Source organism: Cebidichthys violaceus, unplaced genomic scaffold, assembly GCF_023349555.1.
Source record: "Cebidichthys violaceus isolate CVI_PGR_0920_01 unplaced genomic scaffold, fCebVio1.0.p SCAF_93, whole genome shotgun sequence".
Taxonomy (NCBI): domain Eukaryota; kingdom Metazoa; phylum Chordata; class Actinopteri; order Perciformes; family Stichaeidae; genus Cebidichthys; species Cebidichthys violaceus.
Window position 1 is genome coordinate 555,603 of NW_027176979.1, and position 18,368 is coordinate 573,970.

At 41.1% G+C, this 18,368-nt stretch overlaps 1 protein-coding gene across 1 annotated transcript in view; it reads right to left on the reverse strand.

Annotated features, from left to right (window-relative positions):
* raly (RALY heterogeneous nuclear ribonucleoprotein) overlaps positions 1-18,368 on the reverse strand; it is a 99,474-nt gene that overhangs the window by 10,855 nt on the left and 70,251 nt on the right. The window contains exons 5-8 of the mRNA XM_068704511.1: positions 14,533-14,696; positions 8,320-8,439; positions 3,815-3,993; positions 1,734-1,781 (exon numbers count right to left, since the gene is read on the reverse strand). Coding sequence (XP_068560612.1) covers positions 1,737-1,781; positions 3,815-3,993; positions 8,320-8,439; positions 14,533-14,696 — 508 coding nt within the window. The 3' untranslated portion in view covers positions 1,734-1,736. The remainder of the gene's footprint in view (positions 1-1,733; positions 1,782-3,814; positions 3,994-8,319; positions 8,440-14,532; positions 14,697-18,368) is intronic.

Below are 18,368 nucleotides of genomic sequence, written 5' to 3' on the forward strand. Positions count from 1 at the left end.
TCACTAGAGCAGCAGGCTCTTACATCAGGGCACCTTAGTGTCTCTCTCGATCTCCACCAACACTAGTTTAACATTTCAGCTGTAATCTCTGCTGTGCATCAACGTCAACAGGGCGTATGTGTTATTGTTAATGCTGTTATGGAGTGACAACATATGATGTCCCACGGCTACATTAACAGACATTTGCTTGATTACACATGTCAATGATACGTAGTGGAGTAGGTAGTAACAGTACTGTGTCGTGCTCTTCAGAGATTTAATCACTTCAAATATTTCTTCACTCCAGCTCATTACTGAATCAATAAAAATCATAACACCACTGTTGATGCCAGAAAAAACACTTCATGAAACAATTAATTTTTAACAACATACTAGGCCTCATGCACACATGAAGCTTATGAAAGGAATCACAGTTTTTAAGGGTAATGCTGTGAGCCAGTGTTCAGTAAACGCAGCAGGACTCACTACGGTCTGAAGAAGTTCACTCTGAGGAGCAACACGAAAACATTTGTTTTAATTCTGAGTGTGATCAACATTCATGAGCTGGACGTAAATCAACGTTCATGGAAACACGAACTCTGTGAACTGAAACAAAGAAACGCTACAAGTTGGTTTAGTTGAATCAATTGTTTGGCTTTAAAAGAACTTGGTTAAGTTTAGGCTACAAAAGGACACAAACTACACTGTTGTGATATTTGATCCTTCCACACCAACATCCTCCCGACGCTGACTTCTGCCGACGCATTTGAAACTTATTTGTGATTCTTCAAAAGCAAACGTAGCACACAACAAAACACGTTTCCCTCCAATCATAAGTCACTATGCGGCTTCCCTGTATGGGGAGCTAGTGTTTGGGGTCAGGGATGTTGACTCTGTGTCGGTAAAGCTCTGGATGTGTGTGTGTGTGTGTGTGTGTGTGTGTGTGTGTGTGTGTGTGTGTGTGTGTGTGTGTGTGTGTTGTGTTTTCATAACCTTCTAAATTCAGCCCTGATGAGTTCCACATGGTTTGTGTTTTGAATCAGTAAAACCTTTTTGCTCTCTTATGATTATGATCAGCATTTACAAAATGAGTTCTTTCAGAATATTTACTTTTTGAAATTAGAAATTAAAACCACACCGGCTCTTTCAGATCGTATCTACGCGTTCTGGAAATGGTTGTTTGTCGAGGATTTGTACCAGAATGAAGTGCAGCCGGCCGACAGGAGTTAGAGACACAGACTACTGTACGGGTCGCCGGTTCCATCTCTGGACCGGCAGAATGAATGCGGACGGGGAAAGAGCAGCTGTAGTTACCACCACCGAGGTGCCCTCGAGCAAGACCTTCATTCCCCAACTGCTCCGGTGGAGCTGCTCAGTGGCCGGCAGGTTGGTGGTTGTAAAGGACAGCTGTGTGTGTGTGTGTGTGTGTGTGTGTGTGTGTGAGATCTGTTCAAGGTGATTTTCAGATCTGTTTGAAATAAATGTGGCTCAAACGTCACCGCTTTGACCTGACGGTGCGTCAGAGAGCCGACAGAATGCAAGAGGAATCCAACAAGAGGCAGACGTCTTCACTGCAGGATTCAAACAGTCACACGGAGACTCGTCCTCTGCAGGACAATCATCTCCCTTTGTTGTGACGGCACATTGTCTCCTTCTACACCGGCAACAACACATCTTAAATGTCAGAGAGAGAGACGGTTCTCCTGGTTTTGAGTGTGTTCCAAAGAAACCCAAATCCATAAAGAAGCACTCACCTCTCATGGGTGAATGGAGTCCATCTCTGATGATACGCGGCTGTTCTCCTGAAGAACACGACAGAAGACAAGACCCGAGTCAGAAAACACACACACACACACACACACACACACACACACACACATGTGCTGTGAGTGTCAAACCACTCAAACTACGGCAGAACATGTTTGCTCACATGAAGGCAGCGTAAGAAGCCCGGGACTCTGCATATTCTCATACAGATTAAAAAAAAAAAAAGGTTAAAATGTGTATATCTGCTAATTTAGAAAGCTTGCAAATGCAACTTAAAATAAGTAAGTTTGTTACTTTAGTGTGTCATGTATGTACTGTAAATTATATTTACATTATATGTACTATATTACGTCAAAGTAACTTTTGTTTCGTAGCTCAAGTATGTAAAGGAGTTCTGTACGTTAAGTATTTAACGTACATAAACTTACGTATGTTACTTAAAATAAATATGTTTAACTAGCATAATTAATTAAGTAAAGTGTGTTATGTACATGACGTACGTTAAGTCCTTAAAGTAACTCAAAATGAGTTTATTAGTTTGTTGCAAAGCTTAAGTTACATCCGTAAGTAAAGTACATTAGTAAGTGACTTAACGTCTCATTTACATGTTCTGTTTGTTTGTCTCTATGTAAAGCGTCTTTGGGTACTTAGAACAGCGCTATATCAAATGAAAGTAGTAGTATTATCATTATGATAAAGTCCTGTTTGACACGCCCCCGTGTGTTATTTTAGAATCACTTAGTTCTCAGACTAAATGTGCTTTCAGTCAGGAAGCAGTCGCTGCCATTACTTCAGATGTAAGGTCAGCGGCAGCAGGAAGGAGCAGAGCGGCTCTGATCAGCTGATGAAATGACGGTAGGTGGGGGGCAGCAGCAGCAGCAGCAGCAGCAGCCTGTGGTACCGCTGAGAGGTGGAGGTATTCTGCTGCTGCTGCTGCTGCTGCTTATTCAGGAGTCCAGCGACGCGCTAGCTGCCCTGTGAGACCCGACGTGCAGCGCAGAAGAAGACGGTCATCAAATGACGACGAATATGAGGAAAATAAGGAAGCGGCAATTAATACAAAACGTTTGGAGGGATTCTGTGTTACCATCAACAGCCATGGTTGATGTTTTCAGTGTGCTTACTTCAGAAACATACAGTATATATAAACACTGTATATATATACTGTAGATAGAGTATATATACAGTACAGGCGTTCGGTTTGCTGCTGTGGCAGATTGTGTTTGTGTTTGCAGTGAGTCAGCTGCTCAGCTGGAGCCACTGGAGACTGGGCCGACTGGGCCGACTGGGCCGGTTCCCACACATCTCAAGCCAGTGAGCCTCCCGGTGTTTTTCAGAGGAAACAGCTGGAGGCTTTGATATTTCATGTTCATATGTTGTTGATTCTACTGTCCCCCTGCAGCTGATAACGAGGGGAGTTTACTGTCAGAACAATGATTTAAACTTTGTCTATAAAATGTTACATTTCAGACAGAAGCATGTGGATTGTGTTTATTATTGGTTGTATGGACAATTTGATAATGCAGGAGGTAAGTTATGAGTCCTGGGGGGCGTTTTTAATCTGGTTTGTTGTGTTATTAGTCAGGTGAGTGATGTTCTTTGTATGAATACAGATACAACACATTGATGCATGTTATGCTTAAGCCTTAAAGTAATATTAACAATAAATACATAAATTGCTTGATCTTAACAAGAACTGCTATATAGCTGCAACTATCAGTTATATAAACTATTTATTAATGTTTGAAATAAACTGGTTTTGCCCGACTAACAGTCCAAAGCCCAATTTAACATAATATAAAAAAACATTTTGAGTTTTTGTTTAATTAACGACTTAAATGATCTATGGATTATCATCAGCTCATTTTATTCCATCTCTTCATTGTTCTATAAGAGGAGATTTAAGATATTAAAAGCTGGTAAGCACTCATTATGTTGTATCAAACTATTGAACCAGTAAAGGAGCAGTTGAGGAGGAGTAGAAGGACTATCGTCCACAGGTCCTCACAACACTGTAAACTCACAGGAGTCCTCATTGTGTCTGTCACATACACACAGGTGTAAATACCAGCATGTGGTCATGGGTGTCGTCCTGCGTGTGCTCTCCCTCCTCCTCTTCCTCCTCCTCCTCCTCCTCTTCAGCTTCGCTGTTCTGTCTGTGCTCCTCCTCGTCCTCCAGCTCTGAGCTCGACTCCTCCCCTTCCTGCCACGCCTCCTCGCTCTTACACTCCCCTGCCTTCCTCAGCTCTGCACCAACACACACACACACACACACACACACACACACACACACACACACACACACACACATACACACACACACACACACACACACACACAAATGTTAGAAAAATGTGGAAAGTATAACTTGTATGATACTCGTCACAGTATCGGCCATAAAAACAGCTGGTCGAATGCTCCAAGGTCCCATGAGAGGAGCTTCATTGCTTCCTCTCTCCTTTAACACAGAGCCGTCCTTTAAGACTGAACATAGAAGAGATTTGAAGCATTGATTGAGAGTTGATTTATCAATGATAAAGAAACAATAGAAAAACAAAAACAAACATATATATATATATACATATATATATATATATACATATATACATATATATATATATATACATATATATATATATATACATATATATATATATATATACATATATATATATATATATATATATATATATATATATATATATATATACATTTATTCAGCCAAGTTACTTCTGAGTTGCAGGTAAAACATTATTTATTCTCAGTTGAAGTGGCCATGATTATTTTTATAATGTGTTAAAATATTGACAACATTTAGGCTAAACTATCAATTTTATAAAGAAACAAAGAAAGCACAGGTTAGGTGAAGGAATGCTGTAAATGAAAGTCCCCTCCTTTCTTAAAAACTAAACATTACAAAGCACAAACCTAAAACAAAAAGTTCTATTCTTCTTTTTTTTTTCTCAAAATGACCAGAACAAGAGGTCCACGCTTGGTTGGAGAAGCATGATAGTCCACTGTTGGTAGGTTAGGCATGTATGTGTGTTTGTGCTGAATATGAATGTGAACATGAGCGCTTTCTTTCAATGCTCTGATTGGCTGTGTTGGCATGTGTTTTTGGTTGGTTATCAGACAGTTTAACTACATCCATGCTCTTTGAAAACGTAGATCTGGACATAATGAATGACGGGGTTGATATCTACGAGCAGGTCTAGGTATTTTTTTTTAAAGTGTAGTTGTTTTTTTTAAAGAGTAGGTTGTTTTTTTGAAAGCGTATTTTTTTGAAAGCGTGTATTTTTGAAAGCGTGTATTTTTTGTAAGCGTATTTTTTTTAAAGCGTATTTTTTTTTAAAGCTTAGTTTGTTTTTTTAAAGTAGTTTTTTTTAAAGTGTAGTTTTTTTTTGAAAGTGTAGTTTTTTTTGAAAGTGTAGGTTTTTTGAAAGCGTAGTTTTTTTTTTAAAGCGTAGGTTTTTGATTTGCAGTTTCATCAGCAAAACTAACACATTTACAGTATATAAACAGTTTATATATTTTCACTTACAAACTTGATTTTTGATTGCAGAGCAAGAAATTTATATTTTTATTTTTGTTTGCGTAATAAAGACACAAATATACCTTCATAGCCATTGGCCCAAGTAATTAATTTGAACTGTTTGATGCAGAAAAGTACCATCATTACATGTAATAGCTGAAGAATTTAGGTTTTACAAAGCAGTTATTTTTATATGTTGTTCAAATGTGATTGTTGGACATTTTGGACTTTGGGGTCATCAAGTTGAGTATACAAAGTTACGTAACATACTCAACTTACCTTCCATGAGCAACATGCTTAACTTACGTCATAAAGTACCAACGTTGAAGAGTGTGTACCCAGTGCACTTTGAAGTGACGCCTAAAGGTCCAGACTCCTGACCAAGCGTTTGTATGTGACGAGTTGGGAGAGACAACATGTCGGCTCTTAAACGAGACCTCTGAATAGTTCGGCCATGGAATCAGGCTGCACCCACGTTTTGTTCTCTGAGTTGTTTGTGAAGCTGCAGCTCAGGCTCCTGGTGTTGTGTCAGTGTTGAACGCTGCTTCTGCTCTCTTTCCATCCACTGGATCTTATATGTGGTTGTATGTTGTTCTTGGTGACCCACTGTCTTTGTGGGAAATTCTGTAACTTTTAAGTACGAAAAAGAAAACTTAACACTTCACAAAAATAATTTCACGAGGCTGTGTTAAAATTCATTTTATGAGGATATTTATTGGTCGTATGGAAGAGGTTTTGCTGGTCAGTGAAGACACAATGTGCTTTGTGAGTAATGCTTTGATGTAGGCCTATATGCTCAGTAGGCTCTTATATGTATGCTATTTTCCATGAATTAAGATGTGGGCCCATTTTAACCCTGTGGTGGTCACCACATCCGTCCTCAGCCTCCATAATGTTTAAACACTGAGGTCGGTGTAAAACGGTTTGATATGAATTATTCAGTTTCTCCAGCTCTGGTTTCTACACCACAGATGTGACGAGCAAAGGCAAGTTCAGAGGTCATTATATATACATATACATAAACACTACTGATGACTGAATATCACGGTGAGCATTAGAGTAACGTGATTGTCAGAAGCCCCTCAGGTTGACCACATCCTCCTCAAACGATGCAGGTCCACAGATCTGCTGCTTTGTGTTCATCACAGCAGATGGGAGAAATATTACTGGGCCTCCCTCTGGGCCCTTCTGTGTGATCTTATCCTGTATTATTTTCCCCATAATTATACGTAACATTACTACTAAATGACATGAACAGATGTCAAATGATGATGGCCCCAAAGCCATGGCCCAACAATCGGATTTTAACAACACACAAAACTGGTTTCACTCTAATAACTGCTTTGTAAAACTAAATTATACCGTAATGATGGAACATAAAAACTATGTAGAAAAGACTTGGGCCTATGGCTCGACGTTGAACTTGTATTCAAACCACATATTGATTATTTATTATGTGAAATTAACTTTTAAATTGGTGTTTTATATTCATATATGAACATGGTCCCACCTATGGTCTGTGACACTCTGCAAGGATTCATTAATTTAAATTATCAGGAGATGTTAGATGTATTATTTTATTTTGTTAAATGTTTTTGACAAAAGGCTTCATAGCTCAACAAATAATACATGAATTGTATTTTTTAAATCTATAATACTTATAGATAATATTCTTATCCAACCAATCTGTAACTCTCTGCAAAACACGTTAAATACAAAGACGTTAAATACAAAGACGTTAAATACACGTCTAATATCTTTCATATACATTTCTCTCTCGTTGTTCTTTTCTACATAAGTAAAGAAGGAAAAAGCTACTAGACGTTATTCTCAGGGGCGTACATGAGGGGGTTTCAGGGATATTCTGTATCTTGTTCGGGGTTCTTTGGCTCATGAAAGAAGATGTAGAAGCTCTAATGTACAAAACATATGAGAAGTCAAAGGACTAAAATACACAGTGTATTTGTAGAGTTTTGTTCATATAATATTATGTTACCCTGCTCATTCCGACTGTCTCTGCTGCTCTGCTCTCTGGGAAACACCACTGAAGAAGAAGTCTCTCTTCTTCCCACAGCTCACTCACATGTCATTGCACCTTATATGCAGATTCATGTAGTGCTTTGTTTCATTTACTGAGTGTGCATCAAGCATGTTGTACCATCTGTTTGTATGTCAGTCACATATTCAGATTCTTTTATGTTTTAACAGGACAGTTTAACTTCATCACGTCGTATGGCTTCTTTGTGATTTGTAAGCAGATGACGATAAATAAAGAATTATTGTTATTATTATTATTATTATTATTATTGTCTCGCTAAAGAGCCTGACCTTACTCCCATGAAAGTACTTCTGTTCTGTTGTTTTTCTTGTATTCATACCGCGGCATACTTTTCCTTGCACATGATGATTTTTCCATTTTTCCGTTGGCAGAATTACTTTATTTTAGCTCGTATTTCATCACGGCTGGGCCTGGTTTATACTGAAATAATAAAATAATGTGCGTGGCCTCGGTGACTGTTTCATTGAAACATCAAATGAGCCAAGCGTGTCTTCAGAAGACAGCGCAGAGAGTAACATCAATGAGGACAGTCATATTTCATGTTCTTTCCTGCTTATTTCTCTTGATGTGACAATTCCATTTGTGTCTCCAGGAAGCTGAGAAGCACACGTGTCTCCCAGAGACCAGAGACCGTGTCATCAGGAAGTGAACTGTTGAAGCCCGGCTCTAAATCTAAGTACAGCATCAAATATGAAAGAACATGTGTTACATAAAACGTCTTTATTTATCAAGAGTTTCAAACTCAAAAACTGACTAGATTAGACTGACATATTATATAGTTTCATATATATGTGGCAGAACAGTATTCTATGTATTACATATCAATACCACAAACATCACATATATACAGTATATATATACTGTATATATATATATATATATATATATATATATATATATATATACTGTATATATGTCTTGGTTTAGGCTAACTAAAACTCAAAATCAATGTTGGATGTGTGTGTGTGTGTGCGTGTGTCACCTGAGGAGGTGATGTGTGTGTCTTCTGTGATCTGCTCCAGTCTGCCCAGCAACGCTTCGATGTTGGCTTTAATCTGAGTCAACTCTGACTTGATCGCCTGAAGCTCTGCACCTTTCACTGCTGATGGAGAGAGAGAGAGAGAGAGAGAGAGAGAGAGAGAGAGAGAGAGAGCGAGAGAGACAGAGAGAGAGAGACAGAGAGAGAGATAGAGAGAGAGAGAGAGACAGAGAGAGAGAGAGAGAGAGAGAGAGAGAGAGAGGGAGAGAGAGAGAGAGAGAGAGAGAGACAGAGAGAGAGGGAGAGAGAGAGAGAGAGAGAGAGACAGAGAGAGAGAGAGAGAGAGAAAGAGAGTGAGAGACAGAGAGACAGAGAGAGAGAGACAGAGAGAGAGAGGGAGAGAGAGACAGAGAGAGAGAGAGAGAGAGAGAGAGAGAGAGAGAGAGAGAGAGAGAGAGAGAGAGGGAGGGGAGAGAGTGAGAGGGAGACGTTAGCGTCTGGTTAACAAGTCTGCAGAGGGAGAAGCCGACCTTTGTCTTGTAGAAGGTCAGACTCTTTGAAACATGATGATGTTTCTGGAGTTTTGTGGAGGTGATGATAGATTATGATGTCCATCTTTTATTAGACCAGAGCTTGATCCTGAAAGACATTCACTGGGTTCAGAAACAACGTTCTTCAGATTCTCCAGTGTGACTAATGGATCAAAAGCGAGCCATGAAATCATTTTACCACAATGCACTTAAACAACGGGCAGGAGGAATTCACTGTAATCACCAAAAGAGATGTTCAAACGTCTCGTCCTAACCGCTCCTCCTTGAACTCTATGGAACATGTCACGAGTTCAAGGAAGGATGTGGAGAGAACTGAGAATCAGACCGTACTTATGTTTTTATATTCGCTGTTGTGAAAATGAGAACAATAACAAACTCAACACAATGAAATTAAAAGGAGGATTCCTGAATGTCCTTTCCTGAGAATGTGTTTAAGTTACACACAGTGTACAATTAAACAGCAACGGCGGATGTCGACAGCCTAATGCTCCTGAGCTCTAAATGTTGCAGCCGCAAGCAATTGTGGGACGGCATGAACTCCTTTCCTTTACGGTAAAGCATGCTCCAGTGTTCCCTATGCTGAAGGAGATAAGAGAGGAAGCACTGAAGCACCTTTCTGTAGCGTTTAGAGAGTTCGAGGAGCTCTTCTCATGGCGGACGCGTTCATTCTCTGGAACTTTCTTTAGCAAAAGAGATTGTTCTGCTGCAGCCATGGACTCAGGCGCATACTACCTACTCAGTCAGTATGTACTGATAGCATCAGTTAGCTGCTTCATCGTTATGCCCCGCCCCGCTCCTCAGATACCTCACGTCTCGATACCTCCGTTTCCCGCCTTTGCGTCCGCCTGCCCCGCCCCGTTTGGTGTCACCTGTCCCTCGGTATCCTCCCCCTCTCACGGATGTCGGCTAGCGTTCCAGCCTTGGGTTTCTTGCGTCTGATATTTGTTGATCTGGACTTTGCCTCAGCTCATCTTTGTCGTCTTCCTGCTGGAGTTCTTTGGTCTCCGGTTGAACAACGTACAGTTGCTGTTGTTCAACCCTTTGCCTGTGGTTTCACATCTTCAAGTCGGTGCTACGGAAAACTGTCGATTACATTGTAGTTGTGTAGAAGAAGAAAACTCTAAGTGACAGCAACAAAGGCCAGGGAATCACTAAAGTATCCGTCATGAATCATCTGGGAACCATGAATATTTATACCAGATTTCACATTTAACAGTCTTGCCAACTCAGACTGAGAGCCGGCTGTGGGTCACAGTGATGGACTGTGTTGTACTGTAACTGTTATTAATCTTGTTTATAACCGAAGCTCTTTCTTTTGATCAAAATGATGGCTCCTTATTTGTATTGTCAACATGTGATAAGCTGTGGGGCCATAGCATTGCAAAGAAATCTGAATTATTGGTACTGTTTTTTTACATAGTTTGCAACTAATTCTTAAGAAAAACATAAAATGTATTTGTTGTATTTTACAGACTGTGGAAGTTGTGAAATGTGTTCTGCTCAGAGCACCTTCAGCATGATGTAGACGTTTGGTTCTGTGTTGTTTTTAAAGTCCATATCGGCACGTTGTTAACGAAGCAGAGACAGACGTTGGGCTCTCTGTAGGAATAAATCTGTTCCATCATTTACGAGGAAAGGATTGTTGAAGCAGTTTCACTCTCTGTATTGGATACGGAGATGATATTTATGGGGGAGCGGCCAGATCCAGTCTCAAACCTTTTAGACGCAGTACATCACCCAGCCTCTGAAGAGTTATGGACAATGCTTACTTTGCCAAAGAACTGGCTGGTCTACGTGAGGACGGATCGCCATTTGTTCCTGTTTATTTAGAAACCTCAAAGACCCCCCCACCCTGCTTTCTGCAAGTGTTGGTAGCCATTGTTCCCACTAACAGGCATGGCTCGCATGCTTCTGGTGTAGAGTCAGGAAGATCTGCTTTTTGTTCCTGTGCCCCACATAACGAGAGTTTGAGTTGACCTCGTTAACACCGCTGAGACAAGTCCAAGGTTTAGTCGCTCGTCTCGCTGTCACCGTAACTGTCGTTGGTTGTTTTAATTGATAAAGCTAAATGCTATTTGATTTAAGTTGTGTCTGCATGCATACCTCTGCAGCATTGAGAATGAGGGTTCTCCCTTTATGGGTTTTAATAAAGTAAATGAATGAACGTCTATTTAATCGATGTGATGCATTGGAAACATAAAACAGAGTTTGGATAATAGTTTTATTTACTATTTTCTTTATTAATCATATGTTGGACATGTGATTTACCTGTATAATGCATCCATGTGATGTTTTTGGACTTATTTTGTTTGTTCTTAATTTTTATAAAAAAGAAGGATAAAAGAAACACTTATTTGATATTGACGTATTGAGACGTCTCTGGTGAACCACTGAGAGAGGAGAGGTGATTAGAGAAAGACAGACCAAGTGATGAGTACATTAGTAGCAACAGAGAACAACTGAAGCCATGAAACACATCTGGTGGTTGTTTTTGTTTCACTACAATGAACTCAAATTACTACCATATTCCCAACTGTGTGTGTGTGTGTGTGTGTGTGTGTGTGTGTGTGTGTGTGTGTGTGTGCGTCTCCTTTCTTTCCCCTCCCCCTCTTCTCCATCGTTGCATCAGAGTGTCCTCTGCTGTCTTGCTGCTCTTGTTCACTTTTCTCTCTCCTATGATTCCTCTCTCCTTCTCTTTTCACTTCACCTTCTTCTCTCTCTCAGCGTCTCCTCTTTATGTTCAATTCCCTCACTCCTTTTCCTTTTCCTTGTCCCTTTCTAGGTCCTGTCATGTTGTCATTTCGTCCGTCCTTCCTTCTCTTGCTGTCTACTCTCCTTCCCAGCATCACCCTTTGTTGCATTCTTGTCATCCATTATCCTTCCTTCCTCCCTCTTTTCTTTCCTTCTTTCTCTATCTGTTTCCACGTCTCTCTTAGCTTTGTGCTTTGTCCAAACGAGCTGTGAGGAATCTGTCTCTGGACAGTTATTCAATCGCACGCACACACACACACACACACACACACACACACACACACACACACAGACACAGGTTTCTGGAAGAGCAAGTGGTCCCAGTTCAAACACAAGGAGGCACTATTGTCTTCTTCAGGGTAAATTAATTTGACTCATATACTGTGTCTAGCAGCTATATCATCTAAAGAGGTCATCTACCTTCATACATGCACTGTTGAAAGACTTCGGTAAATACTGAAATGTGTATGATGGAGATGTAAGAAAAGGTTAATGAAAAGTGCTCATGCCTTAAGGAGAAAGCCATGGGCCTCAAGTCCACAGCCAAGGTGGCCCCTTGTTATTAAAGCTCCCAGCCTCTCGCCAAAGTTGTTTTCTTGCAGTAAATCAAACCAAATCCAACAAACACAGACGCTTGTCCAGTGACCCTGAGCTTCAACATGAGACGCTCTAGGTGCCCCTCAGCATAAGCTGTGGACTTGTCCTGCACGGAGCGTCAGTTTTCACTCCTCACATGCATAGTGTCTGTCAAAACAAGCCTTCGTCTTAAAACCACTGAAGGAAAAGAGCGTGGTTGACATTAACTTGACTGACTAACAACTCCGGTGACTAGCAACTGACAAACGAGTCACACGGTCTCATTTCATCACGTTAGCATGGACGTAGCTTGAATTGGCATTTCTCAATCAAAGCGAATGACAAATTTTTCTTGGTTGTGTAAATGAGAGAAACAAGTCGTCTGCATATAGATTTACCTGAGTCAAGTGTATTTATTTCACTAATAAGGTCAAGGTCTTCTGCGCATCAGGATGTAACTCACGGCTCTACAGGACGAGCGTTCCCACACTGTGGGTCTGTGGAAAAGAAGCGTCTGACGTTAACAAGAGGATCACCTGGAGAGATCCTGGTCTCATCTGACTGGATGATCGATGTGGCATGTTCATTTAGTATGTTGGCAAGCACTTTAAATATGACCTGTCCATCAAAATTGTGCAATGCATTGGCTCTAAAGTTGAGTTTGTCTCCTCACAAGATAATAAAAGTCAGATGTTATAAAGCACTTTGGGTAAAATGTAATTCTCCCTGAAATTTGAAACATTTTAGAAGACAAGAGGAGCTAAAGGCCTGAGGGAACCGTTTAAACTCCACTCAAAGTGTGGCTGCTTGGATCAGGAGTTCTGACTTTTTGGTGTCAATGAGTCTGAGAGGCCTTATATCTGAAGGCGATATATTAGTTAATACGGTTAACCTACACTGGTTAAGATTATGACAATATTAAAGTCATGGTTTAAAAGGACAACGTTGACAGTTGAGTCTCTCATGATGTCAAAGAGGAACTCCTTCTAGAACGTTTAGTGTTGCTGAATCAACGTAGCGTTCCTGCCATCTTAGATTGTAATCGATGAATGATTTGCTTTGGACTAACGACACATTCCGTCATTGTTTTCTGGTGAAGACAGGCTTCTGGTTAAAACATGAAAGGAACAGAAATATCTACAGTAACCCTAGTCCTATAAGCAAAGGCCTCTTTGAAGGGGGAGCTGTCACTGTGAGCTGCCTTATGAACTGAAGGGTTCACAGCTAAACTAATACAAATGTTTAATGTGCAAATGAGGTGCTGTAACACCGTCCTCCTGATTGGAGTAGAAGGTAGACTTTGTTATTTCACACGACGTTCCTCCAAAAAGAGAAACATACAAAACGAAACCAGAGCCATTCTTCACACGGGCAGTTTGAATCCAGTATGTCTCTCTCTCTCTGTCTTTGTCTCTGTCTCTGTCTCTCTCTCTCTCTGTCTCTGTCTCTGTCTCTCTCTCTCTCTCTCTCTCTCTCTCTCTCTCTCTCTCTCTCTCTCTCTCTCCTGTCAAAGCCGAAGTCCAAAAGTTCAACTGTTCCACCCTCGTCTGCATCCCGCTCTCATTGGACTGACCCTGCCGTGGTGGTTCTGTCAGTTTTGATTTTCATTAACGATCCTAATTGTGGTGTGAATCTCTACAAAATACATTCTGTAGCTGCAAAAACATTCAGTCTGCCAAGTAAAGCTACTTCAGCTTTCAATCAAGTCAAAACTCTGCAGAAATCAGAAACTGCTGTTTGGAAAGAAATAATAACAGAAGGAGCGAACGGGAGTCAGATCCACGTTCTGAACATGATGTGAAATGAAAGTTTGATGAGCAGAATCCTAAAGTAATGTGACGACAGTCGCAGTGACGCTTGAACCTTCCGCTGTGAAGCGTAGACCTGAAAGATGTTTGACAGGAAGATTTGGATCACAAGGGAGGAGTTTAACAGAAATATAAGAGAGAAGATGAAAGAAGTGAGGAAAGGAAGAGAGACACACAGAGAGAGAGAGAGAGAGAGAGAGAGAGAGAGAGAGAGCGAGAGAGAGAGAGAGAGAGAAAGAGAGAGAGAGAGAGAGAGAGAGTTTGATGCCATGTGGTGGTTTAAGAATACTGGACTTATACTCATGTTTACACTCAGAATCCTACAATTTTAACTATTACGCTGTTGACTAAAGCTGCTAACAACACATTTCAAGTTTTACCAAAAGAATTAGCCTACTGTTGCTACTTCAGCTAATGCAGCTAATGCTAATGTTTAACAGCTAACCTTTAAAGAAAGAAGATTTGTTATTGCATCGTGTTGTTTTCAGCTACGATGAATGTCAGAGTTATTAATGGAGTAGCAGACTTACGTCTCTGTTTGTTGCCGTTGCTGGTGGCGAGGACGGCGGCGTGACGCGCCAGCAGTTTGACGGGCAACGACTTGACCCGTCGCACCAGAGGCACTGCTACCCGCGGGCGTTTGACGGGCACCGCCCGAGGGACCGGAGACACCCGGCCGTGGTACTCGAACAACCTGAAGAGAGCGAGGAGAGGGGGAGGCGGAGAGGAGGGAGGCAACAAGGAAAGGAAAGAAAGAAAGAGAGGAGGAGAGCAAGGGGGGAAAGATGAAAGAGGAGAGGAGAGGTCACATGGTGAGGAGAGGCTGTTTGGTAAATTGTAAATGGACTTGTAAACCTTGTGTTTGAAAGCGCTATAGTACTACATATAGTACTACATATAGTACTACATATCATCATTCACAACTAATCACACACTGATGGGGGGCCACCATGCAAGGTGCCACCAGGACTATCTCTGCGTTAACACAACACTGGTCTGGATGTGTTAGTTGGTGGTCTCTCTCTCTCTGTCTCTCTCTATCTCTCTCTCTTTCTCTCTGTCTCTCTCTCTCTGTCTCTCTCTCTCTCTCTATCTGGCACCACTTTGAAAGAGAAACAAGTGGACACTAAAGATGGCGCTGAAGATGTAAATAGTTCTGCTCTCTTATTGTATTTCCTCTGAGGCCTCGGGCTTCATGTGAGAAGAATCCAAACAGGTTATTGTGTTGAAAATAAATACGTTTGTTATAGAATATTTCACCCCACTGTTTCCATCTGTCATAATGGTTTTCATCTGTGCTACCCCACTGCTCTCTCTCTCTTTACCCTCTCTCGCTCTTTCTCTCTCTTTACCCTCTCTCTCTCTCTCTCTCTCTTTACCCCCTCTCTCTCTTTATTTCTAGTTTAAGAGTTGCGTTCACTTACTCTCATCTGTAATTGTGCATCGAACACAGACCAGAGCAGAAGAACAGCTGCTTGGTCTTCTGTCTTTTCAGAGGATTCTTCTGAGATATTTACACATTAATAAGATCCCGACGATACTGGATTCACTGGATTCATTTGAAATGAGACAGGAGTAAATGTATTCCGTGTCTTTTTTACTGAAAGCACACACAGGACTTTCAACAGGACTGGTGCTGTTGTGGGTTTTGTTTGTTGCGTAACTGTGTTGGACCGGCATTGAGTGCTGCAGGACTGAGTCCTAAAAACACAGAAAATAGTATTTTTCCACTTCTGCATCCCTTGTCTCAAAGTCACTGGAACCAACACTTACAAATGAGACGACTCAACGTCATCACTGAGATCACTTGTCGGCACTTTAGCTTAGTGGTGGTGATGTCAAATCATGTGACCACGGTGTACTTTGTTTACAGTCTTTTTAACGTTTTAGCATCAGAAACGTTCGTCTGTCTTTTTGTTGAGGGAATCGGGGGGATGCAGGACTTAGTTTAAGCAAAGACCTGCGCCGTTAAATAGTCTGTTTCTTTAGAAATAAAGGTCTGCCTTCAATGTGCAGCTTGTCAGACGTTAGTCCTTTAGGCTATTAGCCGTAGAACACATCACTTCGGTTCATCATTAGAATATAAATAATAACGGTAATAGACTGTATTTTGGTAGTCTCACACGGTGAAGAGAGGATGGTTTGACTTCCATACACACTGCAGAGAATCCTCAGGACCATCGTTAAGAGAAACCAGACCGATGCTCAGCTAGAATGCTCAGACTTTTGATGGTGTTGCTCACAGACTGCTGACTCATCTCAAGGCGGGAGGAAACTGTTACTCTGCAGTTCTGTTTCTCTGGAGACAGTAATGAGTGGACCACATGTTGAACAAAACATCAAAAAGGTGAAAAACAATATAGACTCAAGTCTGAATGCTGGCAGAGACATATCTGGACATGTCAACCCTTTGGAGGACACTTTAGTGTCCTGACACTGTTCAGAACTGATCCAACAGACCATGAGAAGCATCAGACAAGAGTCACTGGAACATATCAGAAGCAGAGATGCGTGGACTTGGTTTCATCAGAAGTGTGTTTAATGTTACTTTGTGATGCTTCACCTCTGACGGACCGTATTCACGTTAATCTGTTGAGGACACATGACACGGTGTGGATCTTTACCCACGGCTGAACGGTGGTCAGGACTCACTTTAACACCTCCAGCTTTTATTTGGAGGAAACCGTTGACATCTGCTCTGTGATCAGAGGCAGAAACATCTACAGACGTGTTACTGTTCAGCGTATCGTCTATCTTCTCTCTCACATAGATTCATAACCCTAACCCTGGATATCCTTCGTCTGAAGGATCTGTCTTTCTTGAACAGCTTTCTGCTTCGTTGATGTTTTATATTGTTGATAACCAGGTTATCAGTGAGGACCAGGTTACTGATTACCCCGTTACAAATGTAATAAGTGATGTAGCAATTTGAATTACTTCATGAAAGTTGTGCAACTTATTACTTTCTGATTACTTTTAGAACAAACATGGGCAGTAAAGCTTCGAGCACTGGATGTGAATGAACTTTGTGCACGCCACCGTAGAACCCACCGCGGGTTCGGTCCAGACATGGAGCTCTGAATCTGCCCCCCGGTGCCGCAACATCTCCTCTTGTTAATCAACAGCAACACAACACAATCAATGGTCTATTGTACTTTTTGCCGATGACAACAATATATTCTGAAGGAGCCCGTTCGTGATCACCTTCAGTTTGAGAAGAAACTGTACTTTAACTAAATGTAACTGTTGTAATACAATTACATTCATTTTGTAATTTATTTTTGTATGTAACTAGTTACTCTCTAGCACACATTATGTTATGACTGTACCAACATCCAATGTTCAATAAACGTTTTATTTCTGACTCAGTGTGAAGTTTAAGTAGAAACAATTTAAAAAGATTAGTCCAACTAACTTACAACTGTTAGAGAAGAGAAGTTAGAGTATAGACGGACTTTAAATAGTGAGGAGTTTTCTTCTTCTTCTTCTTTGATAATGTAGCTTAGTGAGTTGTTTGTTTAACAACTTGTTCAACTTTTCTTATTGAAACGACGCTTATCTTCATGTCGTGTTCTAGGTTTTAAGGCAGCAGCTGAACTTTCTTCTCTAAGTTGAAATGTGTTGCAGGAGCTCTTTGGAAACAACAGAACAGTTGCTTCATTCTCTACGTCGTTGGCCCTGGACTCATATCGACTCATATCGACTCATATCGACTCATATCAACCATTCTCTTCTCAGGTCACAAGACGAGATGTCACATTGTTTGACCTCACAGCTGCAGCTAATACACAACACCCACGCTGTCCTTGCTTTTGCATGTTTAATGGCCAATATTGAGGTAATCTGACTCACACAATATCTGGAGAATTACACTTTCTAGAAAACAGACAACCTCTCTTTATTAGAGCGTTTCCCTCGGCTGTATTTGACCAAAGCATCTTGTGCAGATGACACAACTGTGGAAACACATGTTATTTCTCAATCTGGTGTTCAAGAAAAACAGCCGTACCACACAGATGAAGAGTCGCTCTTCACAATCAATGAATATTTTGACCGTAAAGCACAAGGCTGCTCTTCAACTTTGTCTTGATAACGATAGATAGTTGTGAACAGTAGAGTGAAGCTCACTGTCCCCGCTGCTTCTGGTGAACCATTCGTGGCCAAACTGCGGTATTTGACACATTGGGGTGAGAATATGTCGAAGTTGCGACCATACGCACACCAGACATCACGGAGCCCGACTGTATACTGACAATGGCAAGAATTGGGCAACGCATTTGTCCAGGGTGTACGCAACTTCTCGCCCAATGTGAGCTGGGATCGGCTCCAGCAGTGACCCTCAACAATAGAGTGATGAATATTAACA